Here is an 18,112-nt window from a genome sequence, read left to right as displayed (position 1 = left end):
CGCCTCGTAACCTCGCTTCTGGTGCTCCCTCTCACTTCGCCCTGTTATCCCTCACCGCCCCCCCACTCAGCTCTACTTGCAGCTCCGTGCCCGGTATCCCTGCCAGCCCGCGGAGACAAGGTATATGCTGGTCACTTTTCGAAGAGCCGCCCTATGCTATCAAGGTAACAGCGCCTGCCCTCCCCCTTCCCCTTCCTTGTTCCCTCCTCGCTCGCCGCCCCCCCAATTCACCCTTCATGTTTGCTCCCCTCCCCCACCCGCTGTGCTCCAGGCGCCGAGGTCTTTTTCCCTGCGGGCTCCCACCCCTTCCCCCGCTCTGGAGCGCCGTGGCGCGGTGCGGAGTCGCGGGGCCACCGCCGTCCCCTCCCCAGCCCGGCCCGGCGGCGGCGGCGGCGCTGCGATCAACATGGCCGACATTTCCCCTCCGCGGCGTGAGCGGCAGCAATGAACTGTGGGGGATATTTATTCAACTTAGCCCGAGTGACAGCCGGGCCCGGCCGCCGGGAGCCCGTGTTTGCATTAAAGGGGAATCGGCCCGCGGCTCGGCCGCCCTCCCCACGCTCGCCGCTGGCGAGCCAGCCTGGCGGGAGGCTGCGGGGCTTGATCTTAGGAGCCTTCCCGAGAGGCCGCGGGTCGTGGGGCAGCGGGAGGTGAACTTCAGAAGTCCTGCCCGCGCCTGCTTCCCGCTAGCACTTTACATCCCCACGTTTTGGGTGTTAAGTTAGGGAGTACATTTCCCAGGGAAGTTGTGAAGTAGTTCGGCTGCCCAAAGCTGTGGTGCAGGCAGGTTGATTCTTGGCCACCTTCGGAGGAGAGTTTCTTCAGCGGTGATAAGAATTACACGTTAGTCAAACCATAGTGTAAAGCAAAGCAGCTGTTTGATCAACTACAGATTGTAATGGTGTTTTGTGTATACATGGCTTTAAATAGTGAAAAAAACCGTTCTTACATATTTCTTTTTAGGCCGGATGGAAAGAAAACCATGCAACGTTTATGAATGAACTGAAAAACCTTCAGGCTGAAGGACTTACGACTCTTGGCCAATCCCTAAGGACAGCTTTTGATTTATTAAATTTAAATAGATTAGTAACTGGCATAGACAACTATGGGCAGGTAGGTTGAATATTAAGGTGGAAAACAGTTAATTTTTCTTTTTGTGGAAAAACAGTCCAGTCCAAAAACTATATAACATGAAATACAGTACAAAAGATTTTGGATTAAAATACAACAAGCACATAATACAAAAATGAAACTCTGACCATACTATATATGTTTTATACGTAGTCCTCTTTTTCATCTTAAAATGTATTTGTTACCTTGCACTCACATAAATAGATAAATATCCTGCCTCATCACACTCAGTACAGACACTAGTTGATTAGTGGTCTTCATTTCTATGCTAGAAAAAATGTTACAGGAAATTATTCTGTTTGTTATATCAGGGTTTAATTTAACTATATTGTATAACTACTATGAAAGGTAAGATTTTCATTGGAGTGCAATAACTGGCTGAATACATTTAAGATTTCTCAGCTTTTGAAGTTTATACCATAAGCAATTATTCAGGAAGAATTCTTTCTGAATTAAATGGCAGGTCCAGAGGTGGTTTTTTAAAATTTATTTTAATTTTTTTTATTCTAAAACCTTGGGAGAGGCTGTTTGAAAATATGAAAGAACCTTTCCTTACTCCCTTACCCCACTCCCTACACTCTTCCATCTACTGCACTTGCTTGTATCTGTTTGAAGGTGAGAAAGAGCTTTAAATCACATGATGGTTCACTATGGAATAATGTAAGGCAATCTATTACAACTTTTTGAGATTTCAGGCTTGGAAAATAAAAATGTGTTATGTTACACATAAAAGAATATTAAATCCAAGGAGTTTAATTTTTATGCTGTAGTGCAAAGCACTATTACCACAATGATATATTTAGGTATACATTTTGTTCTTTTCTCAAGTTTCATGAGCCTCAGTTTTTATGAATTTCACAAATTTCAGGGGCAAATAACCTTACTACAATTTGTGGTTGTTTTATATAGAAAGAAACAGAATTGTTCCCTTGGTTTAGAAATGTTTGCATTTTACTTCTTAGGAGTAACTTAGCCATATAGCATTTAGTATGCCTTGGAATTCAGAGTCACTTTGTTTCTGTTTTTATCTAAATGGATTCCCATTGTTTAATTAAGTAAATGTGTATTTTCCTACCACATTAATGTTTTTGTTTCCCCTTCTCTGTGTTGCTTTATTTTGCAACTCAGTATTTTAGGCAGATTTGCCAGGACTTTTTTAGTTTGTTTTTGTAAAATAATGGATTTCCTTTTCTTTCATATTTCTTTGTTATTTGTAGTACTTAAACAGTCTTTCATTGCTTAAGGTTTTGGTCTAAATTTCTTTTAGATCAAAAAAAAAATTTGAAACTTGCCATTGGTTATCCTTTTTTGGTTGTCAGGTTTTCAGTATGTAGCAGAACTATTGATTTCCTGTTTTTCTGCATTACATTTCATAAGTGGGAAAGACAATTAGACACATTTACTTTCTACAAGCTAATTAAAAATATTGCTTAGGGTGCTTCCTTTAGAAAAACTGATTATAATGGAGAGACTGAGGACATTTGTAATTTAAACCTGTATTTCTTTTTTCCCAGTTGCCATCTTCCACTGGAGATCACTTAAGTTCTTGTCCATAAAGATTACAGAAAGTTTGAGGTTGAAGGTGGTCCAGCTGTGCTGTTACCAGTTTGACCAAGAGAAAAGCCTGGAGATTAGGATGTTTTTGCATGTTAGGATTTATTAATTCAATAAGGGGAAGGAATAATATTTCTCAGTTATTTTGATGAATAAGCAAGGAGAGATATTAACACTTAAGTCCTGAGCTGGCACATAAAATGATACTAGTATTAAACTAACTTAGGAAGCCACAATTTCAAAATGAAAATGAAAATGATGGAGTAAAGTGTTCAGTGAGAAGAAAACATCTTTCCAGATGATATTTTTCATCATAAGACTTTTTTTTTGCTAATTTAGATAGTATACATTTACAATTATAAATTGTAAATTATGAAGAATTTTGGATGTCTCAAATAATTAACACAAAATATAGTTCATGCATTTTCTTTGTAAAAGTACTTTGTATCTGCCTATTTTCTGTGGAATACCCCTTACCCTGTTTTTACATAAATAACTTTCATCATCCTCTATGCTAGCATCTGTGGAGCCCACACTACTAAATATTTGTATATAATCACAATAATTGAAGGAAATGAGGAAAGGCCAGCTAGATGCTTGATTTTATAGAGCATCTGAAAACCTTTTAAGTTTATAAGTTTTCTTAAATATCTAAATTTGATTCTTCAGCATAAATGTGGGCGTGTGTGTGTGTGTATGTATGTATGGCATAGATACTGCAAACTTGCTCTCCCCACATACATGTACGTATGTGATTTTTCTATAGCCAAAAGTATTTTTAATATCTATATTGCATCTGTTAATTTAGTTAGCATACCTATAAGTAAAACATCTTTGAGATATTAGGATACTAACGAATTTGCAGGGCCTCTATAGAGTAGCTGAGAATAAAGAATGATTCTTGGTGAATGTTTTCTTCAAGCATTTTGGATATCCCACTAAAAATACTCCTTGCATTTAGAAGTCCTTATAAATATTTAATTTTGATAATCAGTACCATGTCTACAGTCATGGAACAATGTGTAGCTTCTAGTCAAATCTTTTCCTTAAGTATAGCAGCTCCTTATTAAATTGCTTATCATTGCAGCTAAATTCAATATATATATTTTTCACATGTTCACCAGAGTTTCAAAAATAATGCTGATCTTTTGAGAGCCACTGAACATTTGAACTTAATTTCTAAAGTTAGGGCACATCTAAAGTTATAGAAGTCTGATTAAAGTTTTATATGTAGATTGGTTTATTTTTCATACTGTCCCAAATTATTCTGTTTTCTTGAAATGTTTTCAATATTGCCCCCCCCCCCCGCTTTTTTTTTTTTTTTAAGTTTGGTTCCAGCTATATTCAGATGTTAAATATTATTCTAGCCTGTAATTCATCATTTTTGTCACTAGACTGATTCCATACTCCTACAACTCATTATACTAGTACTGGTTAGGTTATTTCAGGATTTAGAATGGTACCTGACCTACTACTACTCTGTGTCCCCTATGTGAAGATAATCTTTGACCAATACCCTAAAATGAGATGTAATATGTATTTAATTTTTTGAGTGTAAACTTCATTGGAAAATGGTGGCTTTCAGATAAGATTAAATAGAATGAATCTTAGGGAGAATAATTTTAAATAATTTGATTCTTCAGCATAAAGAACTTTTGGTGAACTTTGCAGAAAATGCAGGTAGAGTTTTTCCTCCTTTACCCAAGCAGTACACATTTAATATTCAGATAGTACAAAATACAGGCCTCTTTTAATGTTGGTAGGTCAAGTAATGAAAACTTGATTCCCATTTGGGTTTTTGGTTTCCCATAAGCTATCAACAAATGTAATCACAGTAGTTTGGTATTGACTATAGACATCTTTTCAAAAGAAAATTAGATTATTATACTTGAACATATTACTATGCTGAATATGAACTGGAAACACAGTGGTGAATTGTATTTGGTAAATTTTTTCAGTGCCTGAATATTTTTCCTAAATTTTAAATTGTGGTAAAGAACATGTAAGAAAATTTACAATCTTAACCATTTTCACGTGTACTATAGTATAGTTCGATCACATTGTTCCAACCAGTCTTTGGGACTTTTCATCTTGCAAAACTGAAACTCTGTACCCATTAAATAGTAGTAACTCCTCATTTTCCCTCTTCTCATCTTCTAGCAACTTCCATTCTACTTACTGTCTCTATGAATTTGACTGCTTTAAAGATACCTGGTATAAGTGGAATCATACAGTACAGTTGACTCTTGAACAATGCTGCGGTTAGGGACACCTACCCCTGCTTTTGACTTCCCCACTACCTAACTATTAATAGCCTACTGTTAACTATAAGTGTTACTCATAACAGCCAATTAACACATATTTTTGTATGTTATATGTATTATATCTTGTATGCTTATAATAAAGTGAGTTAGAAAAAAAGTTAAGAAAATTATAAGACATTTACAGTGCTGTACTTATTTATTAAAAAAACAACAACAAAAACCAAGTATAATTGGACCTGTGCAGCTCAATTCCATGTTCAAGGGTCAGCTGTATTTGTCTTCTTTCAACTGGCTTATTTTGCTTAGCATAATGTTCTCAAGGTCCATACATGTCAGGATTTCATTCCTCGAAAGGCTTAATAATTTTTTTATTGTATGTACATACCACATGTTGCTTATCCATTCGTCTGTCAATGGACACTTGGGTTGCTTCCACCTCTTGGCTATTGTGAATAATGCGGCTATTAACGTGGTATGCAAATGTGAAAGGTTTTGTGTTCAATTCTTTTGGATATATCCCATGAAGTGCAGTTGGATCGAATGGTAAACTTTTTAAATTTTTGAGGAACTGCCATTTTTAAAATTTTGAGGAACCGCCATGTTGCTTCCCATAGCGGTTGCACTATTTTATATTTCCACTAACAGGCACAGTAATTACAGTTTCTCCACATTCTCGTCAACACTTATTATTTTGTTTTTCTCAGATTAGTCATCCTAATGGGTGTCAGGTGATATCTCATTGTTTTGTTTTGTGGTTTTAAAAAAATAATATATTTTTATTTATTTCAGAGAGGAATGGAGAGGGAGAGATAGAAACATCAATAATGAGGGAGAACCATTGACTGGCTGCCTCCTGCATGCCCCCAACCTGGGCATGTGCCCTTCAGTCCGCAGGCCAATGCTCTAACCACTGAGCCAAACCGGGTAGGGCTCATTGGTTTTTTAGCATTTACCTCATTGTTATTTATGTTGAGCATCTCTTCATATGCTGGTTGGACATTTGTATATTGGCTTTGGAGAAATGTCTATTCAAGACCTTTGTTCTTTCTTCTTCTTCTTCTTCTTTTTTTTTTTTTTAAGCTGTAGGAGTTCCCTTATCAGATAATGTGATTTGCAAATACTTTCTCAGATTCCAGGGGTTACCTTTTCCCTCTATTGATTGTGTCCTTTGGTGCACAGAAGTTTTAATTTTTGATGCAGTCTAATTTATCAACATTTTTTGTTGTTGCCTGTGCTTTTGGTGTCATATCTAAGCATTGACAAATCCAATGTCTTTGAAGCTTTCCCCTATATTTTGTCTTAAGAGTTTTAGTTGTAGGTCTTACATTTAAGTTTTCAATCTATTTTGAGTAAATTTTTGTATATGGTGTAGGGTAAGGTTCCAACATCTTTCTTTTGCATGTGGACATCTGGTATTCCCAACACCATTTGTTAAGACTGTCCTTTCCCCACTTAAAGGTCTTGGTAAGTCCTTAAACTTTTTAGCCTCCTAAAATTATTTTTAATAATTATTGTTAGCTGATAGGGAACTCTACAGTAAAACTTGCTTAAATGTTTTTTTTCCATCTTTATTTAATTGTGTAAAAGAAGAGGAATGGCCAGGAATGTGAAAATTTGAATCCCAGTTCTGACCTCAACATTTGCATTACTTTGTAACTTTAGACAGTTAACTTTACTACCCTGTCTCTCTGCTGCTTCGTATTCTAATGAAGCCAGTGTACTGTTGTTATAAAATGAATGAGAGGTTTGATGAGAGGGTTAAATGGGGTGGTATAGTAAAATGTATTTTAAAAATTATGAAGTGCTCAGTAAGGCACAAAGCATACTTTTTTCATTAATAGATTAGTTTATTTCCCTCTAGTTTTCTATTATTTTTCAGTTTAAAATTTGAGATTACAATTATAAAAATCTAGTGACATGTTAAGCTGATTTTTATTACATGGTTTAAAATCTATTAGTGGTATATTAAATGTATATTTTTCTGGGCTTTGTATTCTTTTTTGGGAAACAGTGCAGTAAATACTATAACTTGGTGAAAGTTGTCATAATGGCAATTGATAAACAGGGATAAAGTATAGGGCTAGTATTTAAAAAGAATTTGTTAAGCAAAAGTTGGACATAAATAGTTCAGCAGGTAAATCATTATTTTGCAGGAATTAAAGTTAGAGAAGGGACACACATGCTTTAGGGTTCTTTCAAAGAGGGAGCTCCCCCTAGTGCATTTAAGATGAGATTGAAATAAGGAAGCTTTGAGGAGCACATCTGTTGGGAAATCAGGGATATTTTAATAAGGTTTGACTGAGCTCAGAGTAACGAAATGGATATGGTTTATTTTCCATTGAGCATTATTTTTAAAGGTGGTAATTTAAATAAAAATTTGAAGGTTTATTTTTTTAAAACACTTGCTATAATTTTTCTTCATAATATTACACTCCAAATTTCTTTTCTAAAGGAACAAAAACTACCCTTTCATGATTTTTCAAAAGAAAATGAAAAACAATAAGGATATCATTGCATTCTTAACTAGAAATTATTAAAAAGGCAAAAGTACAAAAGGCAAAAGTAATAGGTTCTGCTTCTTCAAAGAGAATTTTATTTTTCCTTCTTGTAAGAGGTTGTCAATAATTATGTATTAAACTATGTACAACTGAAAATTAAAAGGCCGGCAACAAATCTAATATTTGAATGAAATAATTCACTTATTCAAGTATTTTGAATTGATTTAAGATCATTTGTGCTCAGAATTAGCTAAAAGGATAGTTTGTCCATGTTCATGTCATGGGTTTCTTCAAAGAGATTGTGTAATATTTTGTAACTTGAGATTTTCTTAAATATTTAAAATTATTTTTAACCATCATAATCTTTCACCCAAATTTATAATCTTGGTGGGCTTTTTTTTTTTTTAAATCACATAAACCAGTCATGTTCATTTTTTTTAATTAAAAAATTTTTCCTTATATAAATTTAATTTTTGTTTAGCCTTATTTTTAATCTATTTAACTTAAGCATGGTCTCCAGACCATAAACAAAATACTGAACTTTTTTTTTGGTTTTGTTTTATGTTGTATTTATTTCTTGATTTTTTTCCCACCAACCTTTTATTGAGATACAACTTAGTACATAGATCCTAAGTCTGAAGTTTAATGAATTTTTGTATACACTCTTGAAAAAAATTTGAACTTTGCATCTATTGACAGTACTTTACATTGGCCTTTCTATAAGTATTATGGTTATTGTTTCATAGGGCTTTAGAAGTCAAAGTGATGTTAGACGTTTACTCCATCTTTTTTCATTTTAGGGATAAAGAAAGTAATGCCTAGAGAAGTTAAAATGCTTAATTCACATTTCTGAAATATTTTAAAGATTGCAATTGGTTATGGAGTAGTTATGCAGATTTTATTAGTAGTTTATGTAATATTTAAGAATACATTTTAGTTAAAGGCATAACCAGTAGATCTGAGCCCTTTTTTGGGGTATATCTATAATTCTTTAATGAAATATACATTCTTTCAGTTCCTCTGAATACCAGGCATTTCATTTTGCCATTGTATTATATTTAATCTTTCTTGTAACACACTATTGAAATAATGTTTATTAGATTCAGATGAATTTCCTCCCTACTCCCATGTTTGGAAAAAAATAGTGAATTTGGAGGACAGTTGACAGGATTTTTTTATTTTACCAACATTAGTTTAAGCCTAGATACTAATATATATATATTAGTATATGTATATTTTTTTAATGGCACCTTTTGACTTTATTTCATAGATTATTACATTTCTGATGTAGTTAATTAATATAGAGCTCTTAACCTAGTCAGTTAATTGACTTTTCCTTTATAGTACACCATCCAATATTAGTGCTGTAATTGTAACTTTTTACTTGGAAAGTTTTGTAATTAACTATTATGTTTCTTTTCATGTAAGGTAATTTTGAAAATCTCTAATCATTGTTTTTTAAGATTCAGAAATACCTGCTTGATTCTGAATTCCTACTCCACCTATAAGTTTCTGGCATGTCTTGTAACCTTTCAGCCTTATCTTGCCAGGATTGTGGTAAAGATGAGGTGATATACAACATAATTTATTATTTTAACACATATTACCATTTTTGTGACTTTCCTTTTATTTGAGTTTTAAAAATTGGAGTTATGGTTACATAGAGTATTTTATCCAGTTCCTTTTAGAACAAGCAGTGTGATAATGAAAGAACTGCTTCATTAGAACTGACTGTGCCTGGTTCTGCCACTTACTAGCTTATGCTATATTGACAAGTCCCTTAACCTCACTGAGTTTCAAATTTCCCATCCACAAAATGGTGATAATACCAAATTTGAAAATTTTTATAAGAATTAGAAATAACATGTGTATGTGTGTATGTGTGTGTATATACATATATACACACACACACACACACATATATATAATTTTAATATAATTTTATAAAAATTTTATTTAGACTTTTTGTTGTTGGGAATCCCAAATGCAAGCTCAACTATGTAGAAATAATATTTGTTATTTACCTAGCAAAGTATTTGCTTGGTACATGGTAGAAATTCAGATGATGATGATCATCATCATCCTGAATAGTAAGGTAAACATTTAATAGGGTAAAGCTTTCTAATTTGAAAACTTTGAGAGAAAAAAAACAATAAAAAGTGTTTCATAATTCATCACGGGGACCGAGAGTTAGCTATTCAGTAGGTCCAGCTAAAGTAAAATATCTTGCCATAGAGAATGCAATGGCTTTTGGTTTTGAATTGAATCGCTATAGATTGCTCCAGAAATACTTTCCTGTTGGTATTACAAAAGTATTTCCCCTCAAATCTGTTTCTTGTTCAAAAACAGATAATAAAAGTGTTTTTATTAAAAAAGGTTTTTGATTTTCAAAGCGAGAAAGGGTTTAAGCCTCTTTGAGGAAATTTAGATTCAAGTCAATTTCTAGGGCTTTGTAATAGTATATTTTAGAATTTAAGTAGGTGATAGTTGGGATAGGGGAGAAGGGAGATGGTTTTTGTCCAGAAAGGTCAAATGTAAAGTGTACGATCCCTTTATTGTTTGTAATGTAGATTTATTGTGGGGGAAAAAAAATAACAGGATAAGCCTAGGAAAGATTTTTTTATGTGACAGTATTTCTTTTTTCGGGCATATATGATTTGATCTTTGATTATCGATATATTGAGATAGTTGCTCATAAACTATTTTAACTTACAATTAAGAAGTTTAGTTGTAACCAAAGGACAAATTTATATCAGCCTAGTAATGTCTTACCACTAGTCTCTACGAGACAAAGGACTTTCTTATCTGAGCCTTAAACGGGTATGACACTGTAATATATATATATACATATATATATATATATATATATATATACATATATTATCTATAGTTTTGCCCAGAAAAAGCTAGAGGACTTATGGTAAAGGTCTTTGGAAGGATTAAAGCATCTGAAAAAGTGTGTTGCAGAAATACAAACAGTTCTGACTATTTGAGAAAAAGTAATTGTAGCATTAGCTGTTAAGTAATATAATTTGTAACTAGTAAATGACAGGATTGATACTGGCATGTTAAATGAATACTTTCCCTTTGTCTTAAACCTGGTAAACATAATTAGATATTAGAAATCACCAACAAAGTCTTCTAGCTGTTATGGAATTTAAACACTGGAAGCATCCAAACAATTATTCTGGAAGGGTTAAAAACAATAGGTCATTATTACTTTTGATAATAGATTATTTTTAATCACTGGGATTGAAGATGATTGAATATGCAGTGTTCTAGGAAAAGTTGGCTGTGAAAAACCACAGTGGGTGATGTTACAAAGGCTAGGTTGGAAAGAACATGGCAGACTATAGTACTCTTATATTACTAGGAATAAGCAAAACAATGTATTGGCCTTTGGAAACACCTTAGTTGTCATGGTTCCTGGTCGTTTATGCACTTTGGCCTGTAATAACTAATGTAAAATTATGAATTTTCTGCAATTTTAGTTGTCAATCCCATTTCTCAAATCAGTAAACTAGAAAGAAAAAACAAGAAATTACCTCCAGAAAATTGGGCCTAAGTCAAGTAGTAGAAAGAGTAAATTTTATTGTTAACCCATAATGGATAATGTAATCCCAAACAAAATTTGTCTGTTGGATGTAAATCCTGATGTAAAAAAGTTATCTTGTCATATTCTTAGGACTTCCATTTTAGTGAGCTATAGTAGCAATCTGAAATATGTAACAATCTGTTTTTATCTATTTATGACAGCTGCCTTTTCATGAGGTTCATTTCTAAGGTAGAACCTTGGATTTATATGTATAGTTAGGAAGGCTTAAAAAATTTTAACAGTAGGCCCAAATATGTGGATATTATTTTGTTTCCCAAAATGTCATCTACTTTGAAAATTTAAAATCTATATATACTTTGGAAGGTATTTAGCACAAGCATAAATAATTGGAACCAACAAAAATGAATTTCTAAAAATTCATTGCTCAAGTATATATACCTATGTAATGGATTTGGAGAAATTTAAATATTTCCTAAAAAAATCTTACTAAAATTGGATTATCACCCATTCTCCTAGAAAATGGAAAACCCATATATAGGTATAGATATAGATATAGATACATTTTTTTTTTTTTACAAAACAGGGCCCTTTAACATTAACCGCACATTATGATTTATTTGATTAAATTATTTTCAGATTCGTCTTCAGCCATAGCATGAGGGAAACAATGGACTCAGTTTTCCCAAGTGCTTATCAAGAGTTTTTTTCCCTTTATTAAATTGCATGCTTTATTGCTAACTTTACTAATATGTAACACTTATTATATAGTCCCCTTTCATTTTCAGTTGCTGTCTTGAAGATACTTATGTAGAATATTATGGTCAAATTCCATATATTTGGTATGACAGCTGTTGTGTGTATGAATGATTCATTTGAGAGCATATTCATATTTGTAATGTGGATGTTTTTAGAAGGAAGTAACCATAATGGTTAAAGGAATGACTTAAACAGACTTTTGCAAAAGTAATGTCTGCAGATTTACTGGTAATCAGCAAACCAAGTAGATGATTAATCTTGATAGAAGAGGCAGATCTGTGTGATTTATTGTAGCCAGATTAATTTTCAGCATCATTGCTATATAATTTCACTTGTCTTTGAAAATATGTTTTCATTTTGGCTTTTATTTTTTACTTTTTTTTTTGTCGTGTTTCTAAGATGTTTATTACATGCTTTGCTGGAATAATTTTTCCCAAGTTAATATTACCCAATCCATTTAATATAATGGATATATTAAGTTCTTTTTTTTTTAAATTTTATTTTTTAAAAAATTTTGTTTTATTGCTTACAGTATTACAAAGAGTATTACATATTTCTCCTCCCCGCCTCCCCCTTGACCTTCCCCTGGCCTCCCCTACCCCCCAGTGTCTTGTGTCCATTGGTTATGCTTATATGCATGCATACAAGTCCTTCGGTTGATCTCTTACCCTCCCCACCCACCCCCCAACCCTCCCCGGCCTTCCCGCTGTAGTTTGACAGTCTGTTCAATGCTGCTCTGCCTCTGTATCTATTTTTGTTCATCAGTTCATAATGGTCTTTATTATCCATAAATGAGTGAGATCATGTGGTATTTTTCTTTCATTGACTAGCTTATTTCACTTAGCATAATGCTCTCCAGTTCCATCCATGCTGTTGCAAATGGTAAGAATTCCTTCTTTTTTACAGCAGCATAGTATTCCATTGTGTAGATGTACCACAGTTTTCTAATCCATTCATCTGCTGATGGGCACTTAGGCTGTTTCCAAATCTTAGCTATGGTAAATTGTGCTGCTATGAACATAGGGTGCATATATCCTTTCTGATTCGTGTTTCTGTTTTTTTGGGGATATATTCCTCGAAGTGGGATCACTGGGTCAAATGGGAGTTCCATTTTTAACTTTTGGAGGAAACTCCATACTGTCTTCCCAGTGGCTGCACCAGTCTGCATTCCCACCAGCAGTGCACGAGTGTTCCCTTTTCTCCACATCCTCTCCAGCACTTGTCGTTTGTTGATTTGTTGATGATAGCCAGCCTGACAGGTGTTGAGATGGTACCTCATTGTTGTTTTGATTTGCATCTCTCGTATGATTAGTGACTTTGAGCATGTTTTCATATGTCTCTTGGCTTTCTGAATGTCCTCTTTTGAAAAGTGTCTATTTAGGTCCTTTGCCCATTTTTTGATTGGATTTTTTATCTTCCTTTTGTTAAGTTGTATGAGTTCCCTATAAATGTTGGAGATTAAACCCTTATCAGTGATAACATTGGCAAATATGTTCTCCCATGCAGTGGGCTTTCTTGTTGTTTTGTTGATGGTTTCTTTTGCTGTGCAGAAGCTTTTTATTTTGATGTAGCCCATTTGTTTATTTTCTCTTTAGTTTCCAATGCCCTAGATCAATGATGGCGAACCTTTTGAGCTTGGCGTGTCAGCATTTTGAAAAACCCTAACTTAACTCTGGTGCTGTGTCACATATAGAAATTTTTTGATATTTGCAACCATAGTAAAACAAAGATTTATATTTTTGATATTTATTTTATATATTTAAATGCCATTTAACAAAGAAAAATCAACCAAAAAAATGAGTTCGCGTGTCACCTCTGACAAGTGTGTCATAGGTTCTCCATCACTGCCCTAGGAGCTGTATCAGTGAAGAAATTGCTTCGGCATATGTCTGAGATTTTGTTGCCTTTGGATTCCTCTAGTATTTTTATAGTTTCCTGTCTTAACATTTAAGTCCTTTATCCATTTTGAGTTTATTTTTGTGTATGGTGTAAGTTGTGGTCTAGTTTCGTTTTTTTTGCATGTGTCTGTCCAATTTTCCCAACAATATTTATTGAAGAGACTATCTTGACTCCATTGTATGCTCTTGCCTCCTTTGTCAAATATTAATTGAGCATATTGGTTCGGGTCGATTTCTGGGTTCTCTGTTCTATTCCATTGATCTATATGTCTGTTCTTGTGCCAGTACCAGGCAGTTTTGAGAACAGTGGCTTTGTAATACAGCTTGATATCTGGTATTGAGATCACACCTACTTTGTTCTTCTTTCTCAGGATCGCTTCAGCTATTCGGGGTCTTTTTTATTCCAGATGAATTTTTGGAGAGTTCGTTCTAGGTCTGTGAAATATGCTGTTGGTATTTTAATGGGAAGTGCGTTGAATTTATTGATTGCTTTGGGTAGTATGGACATTTTAATGATGTTGATTCTACCAATCCAAGAACATGGTATGTTCTTCCATCTGTTTATGTCTTTCTCTATCTCTTTTTTCAGCGTCCTGTAGTTTTCTGAGTAGAGGTCTTTTACCTCTTTAGTTAAGTTTATTCCTAGGTATCTTAATTTTTTTGGTGTGATGGTAAATGTGATTGCTTTTTTAGTCTTTCTTTCTGTAAGTTCACTATTGGTGTATAGAGATGCCATAGATTTCTTGGCGTTAATTTTGTATCCTGCTACATTGCCGAATTCATTTATTAAGTCTAATAGTTTTTTGATGGAGTCTTTAGGGTTTTTTATGTACAATATCATGTCATCTGCGAATAAGGACAGTTTTTACTACTTCTTTTCCAGTTTGGATGCCTTTTATTTCTTCTTGTCTAATCGCAATGGCTAATACTTCCAGTACTATGTCGAATAGGAGTGGTGAGAGTGGGCATCCCTGTCTTGTTCCTGTTCTTAAGGGAAATGGTTTTAGTTTTTGCCCATTGAGTATGATGTTGGCTGTAGGTTTGTCATATATGGCTTTTATTATGTTGAGGTATGATCCTTCTATTCCTACCTTGCTGAGAGTTTTTATCAAAAATGGGTGTTGGATTTTGTTAAATGCTTTTTCTGCATCAATTGATATGACTATGTGGTTTTTTTCTCTCAATTTGTTTATGTGATGTATCATGTTTATTGATTTGCGGATATTGTACCATCCTTGCATCCCTGGGATAAATCCTACTTGGTCATGGTGTATGATCTTTCTGATGTATTGCTGGATCCGATTTGCTAAGATTTTGTTGAGGATTTTGGCATCTATGTTCATGAGGGATATTGGCCTGTAATTCTCTTTCATTGTGTTGTCTTTATCTGCTTTTGGTATGAGGGTGATGCTGGCTTCATAGAATGAGCTTGGAAGTGTTCCTTCCTCTTGGATTTTTTGTAGTAGTCTGAGGAGGATAGGTTTTAGTTCTTCCTTGAATGTTTGGTAAAACTCCCGTGTGAAGCCGTCTGGCCCTGGGCTTTTGTTTGCTGGAAGCTTTTCGATGACTGCTTCAATTTCTTTCATAGTTATTGGCCTATTGAGATTTTTAGATTCTTCCTGATTGAGTTTTGGAAGGTTGTATTTTTCCAGGAATATGTCCATTTCCTCCAGGTTGTCTAGTTTGTTGGAGTAGAGTTGTTCATAGTATTTTTTAACAATCATTTGTATTTCTGTGGGGTTATATTAAGTTCTTTATTCAGAATGTTAGTATTTATGAAGTAAAATGTATTTCTGGTAGCCTCATTATTCCTTTTTTGCCAGTATAAACATTATTTGGCTATTACTACTTTTAAATAGTGCACAGACCAATAATTTATTTTCTAGAACAACTTTATTCAAAGTTTACATTCCAGTTCAAATGTAAAACCCAAATTCTGTGAAATTATTAAATATTTTAGATATATTGAATTGACATTACTGTCCTTTGATGCAGTATACTTAGCCTTATCAATTATTGAGTTTCCTTAACAATTTTTTTTCACACAATTTTCTAGTTCTTATAGTTGGTATTTCTTGTAATCATTACTATGTGATTTATTTAAATTAAATTCCAGGACATTGCTCCTTAGTCATTATATTAAAATGAATATAGGCGTTTCTCCTGCTTTTGCAGGTCTTAATTTTCAATTGTTTTTAATGTTGTTATGTTTTTTAAAAAAGGAATTATATGGTTAGGTAAAGGAACTGTATTGGTATACAATTGTATAATGGAATTACTTGAAACGAAAAATGTTTCTTTTAATATGGACTTCTGACATTTTTTAATAAGCTATAAACCTTAATGTATTCTAAGATACTCATTTTTATACACTAGCAGATTTTTAAAATTTTATTTTTGGATGCTAAGCACCTTTTAATTTTAAATAGTACTAATTTTGAACACATCATGCCGTGGTTAAAAAGTTCAAGCATTATAGAAAGTTATACAGATGCTCACTTCCATTCTTCAGAGGCAGCCATGGTTAATCAGTTTGTGACATATCCTTCAGAGATCTTTTGTATATAATCAAAGGTATTTTAAAAGCACTAATTTCTTAAGATGAATATTTTAGAGTTTTTACATCAAAAGACATGTCACATCACTTGAGAACTTAACGATAAAAATAATAATCTTGCTGAATTCTAAAACAAACATAAAATTTTAATTCTGGCCTTGGAATATTGATTTAAATGTATATCTGCCAGGTCTTTATTGACTTAAATGTTACTATATTTCGTTTGGAATGTGTAATTAACCTGTTGTATATCCATCCCTGTAATATATTGAACCTCCCCATCCTTTAAAAATATAGCTATGCCCTAGCCAGTTTGGCTCAGTGGAGAGCATTGGCCCTCAGACTGAAGAGTCGTGGATTAGATTCCCGTCAAGGGCACATGCCTCCGATTATAGGCTTGATCCCTGGCCCTGGTAAGAGTGCATGTGGGAGGCAATGAATTGGTGTGTGTCTCTCATATCGATGTTTCTCTCTCTGTCTCTCCCCCTTCCTCCCATGGGTGAGGATTAACAAAACAAAACAAAACAAAATAAAAAGGTAGCTAAGCAGTATTAATGACAATGAATTACTGAATAGAAAATATCATTAAATATAATTAGGATTATGATTTCATAGATCTTACTACTGTAGTGTTAGAGTAAAATAAAAAATGGAACTAATTTAAAGAAAAATATTAAATATTAGTACAGGTAATAAGATACTGAAAAAACTCTGGTTGTGGTATACAGATGTGGAAAGGGCAATACTGAACTAAGGAATGTTGTTTATTTTAGTTGTATTAAAAGCTGCTATTCTCAGTTATATATAGTTGTAATAGTGTTTATTATTATCTATATTATGACTAGTAAGTCTTTGGAAGTGAATTGTATCCTTAGATACTTTTCTTTTAGAAATAAGCTTAAAGTAGAATATTATACTTAATATTAATGTTTCTATATCTTATATTTTCAGAATCTAAATTTTGACAAATTATATAGGAATTATATAAAAAGTTTCTAAATGAATATGAGGTGGTTTGTCATTTTAAGAAACTTTGTTATCTCTATTATCTATGGTAATAGAGGAAAGTAGGATAGATAATGCAGGCTTCATTTCATATTCTTACTGTTTAAGTAAATTCTGTAAAGATGTAAATAAAGAAAACCAAAGATCTAATGTAGCAACTTAACCATTATGAAAACTTTAACAACGGTCTTGCTTAGCACTTGTTCAGTGTATGCATGAGAACTTTTTAATGATATAGTATATATTTCTTAACTATGGCAGCCCTTCCCATCTTTCTGCTTGTTATTTCTTTTATTTATTTGAAATGGAAGTTCCAAGATTGAAAAAGCACAGGCTATTTCTGGAAGTTTTGGTATTTTTGTTTAGGTGATATTCTTTTAACCTAGATGTATAAAATGTTATATACCTTAACATCTCTTCTGTTGATTGCTATTGGCCATAGCTTTCCTGGCGTATAGCAAAATAGCTAGATAGTAAGTAATTGGTGTGGATTAACTGAAGATACTACCACAGAAGAGCCAGAGAGCTCACTTTTGGTGCAATTTTCCCAACAGAAACCTTAAGCCATGGGGAAAATGTAGCACACACAGGCATTTGGCTATCCTCATGGGATTATTCAAAGGACTGTTAACGTGGTGGAGCATGGAAGAAAACTTGAGACCAAAGAGCCCTTTGGTCTTACAGCACAGTAGCAACTAAGTTTTCTAAGTGCTCAGAGTTGCCTTCCTTTTGCTTCAGAAGATAATAGCTAAGACCCGTTTAAGAGTATAGTAAAATTCCTGTGTCCCTCCCAAAGTATATTGACAGTTTAGGGGTAAAATTAAAAATTCTGATTCTGAGAACCAGGTTAGTTCATATTTGGGGAGAAATTAGCCTTATTTTTACATTTGCAA

The 18,112-nt window shown here is 33.6% G+C and overlaps 1 protein-coding gene across 9 annotated transcripts in view; it reads left to right on the top strand.

The window, feature by feature from the left end:
• The first annotated feature begins 78 nt into the window (after window positions 1-78).
• INTS6 (integrator complex subunit 6) overlaps window positions 79-18,112 on the top strand; it is a 111,477-nt gene continuing 93,443 nt past the window's right edge. For 4 of the 9 annotated variants that reach the window (XM_023748777.1, XM_014449319.2, XM_023748745.1 and 1 more), the window contains exons 1-2: window positions 90-164; window positions 964-1,113. In XM_023748777.1, the coding sequence (XP_023604545.1) occupies window positions 994-1,113 (120 nt within the window). In that variant the 5' untranslated portion in view covers window positions 90-164; window positions 964-993. Of the gene's footprint in view, window positions 165-963; window positions 1,114-18,112 lie in introns of those variants that run through there. The other 5 variants (XM_006083562.3, XM_014449331.2, XM_014449314.2 and 2 more) reach the window with 5 other exon arrangements.

Source organism: Myotis lucifugus, unplaced genomic scaffold (assembly GCF_000147115.1).
Source record: "Myotis lucifugus unplaced genomic scaffold, Myoluc2.0 scaffold_7, whole genome shotgun sequence".
NCBI lineage: Eukaryota > Metazoa > Chordata > Mammalia > Chiroptera > Vespertilionidae > Myotis > Myotis lucifugus.
This window is presented reverse-complemented; position numbering and strand designations above follow the sequence as displayed.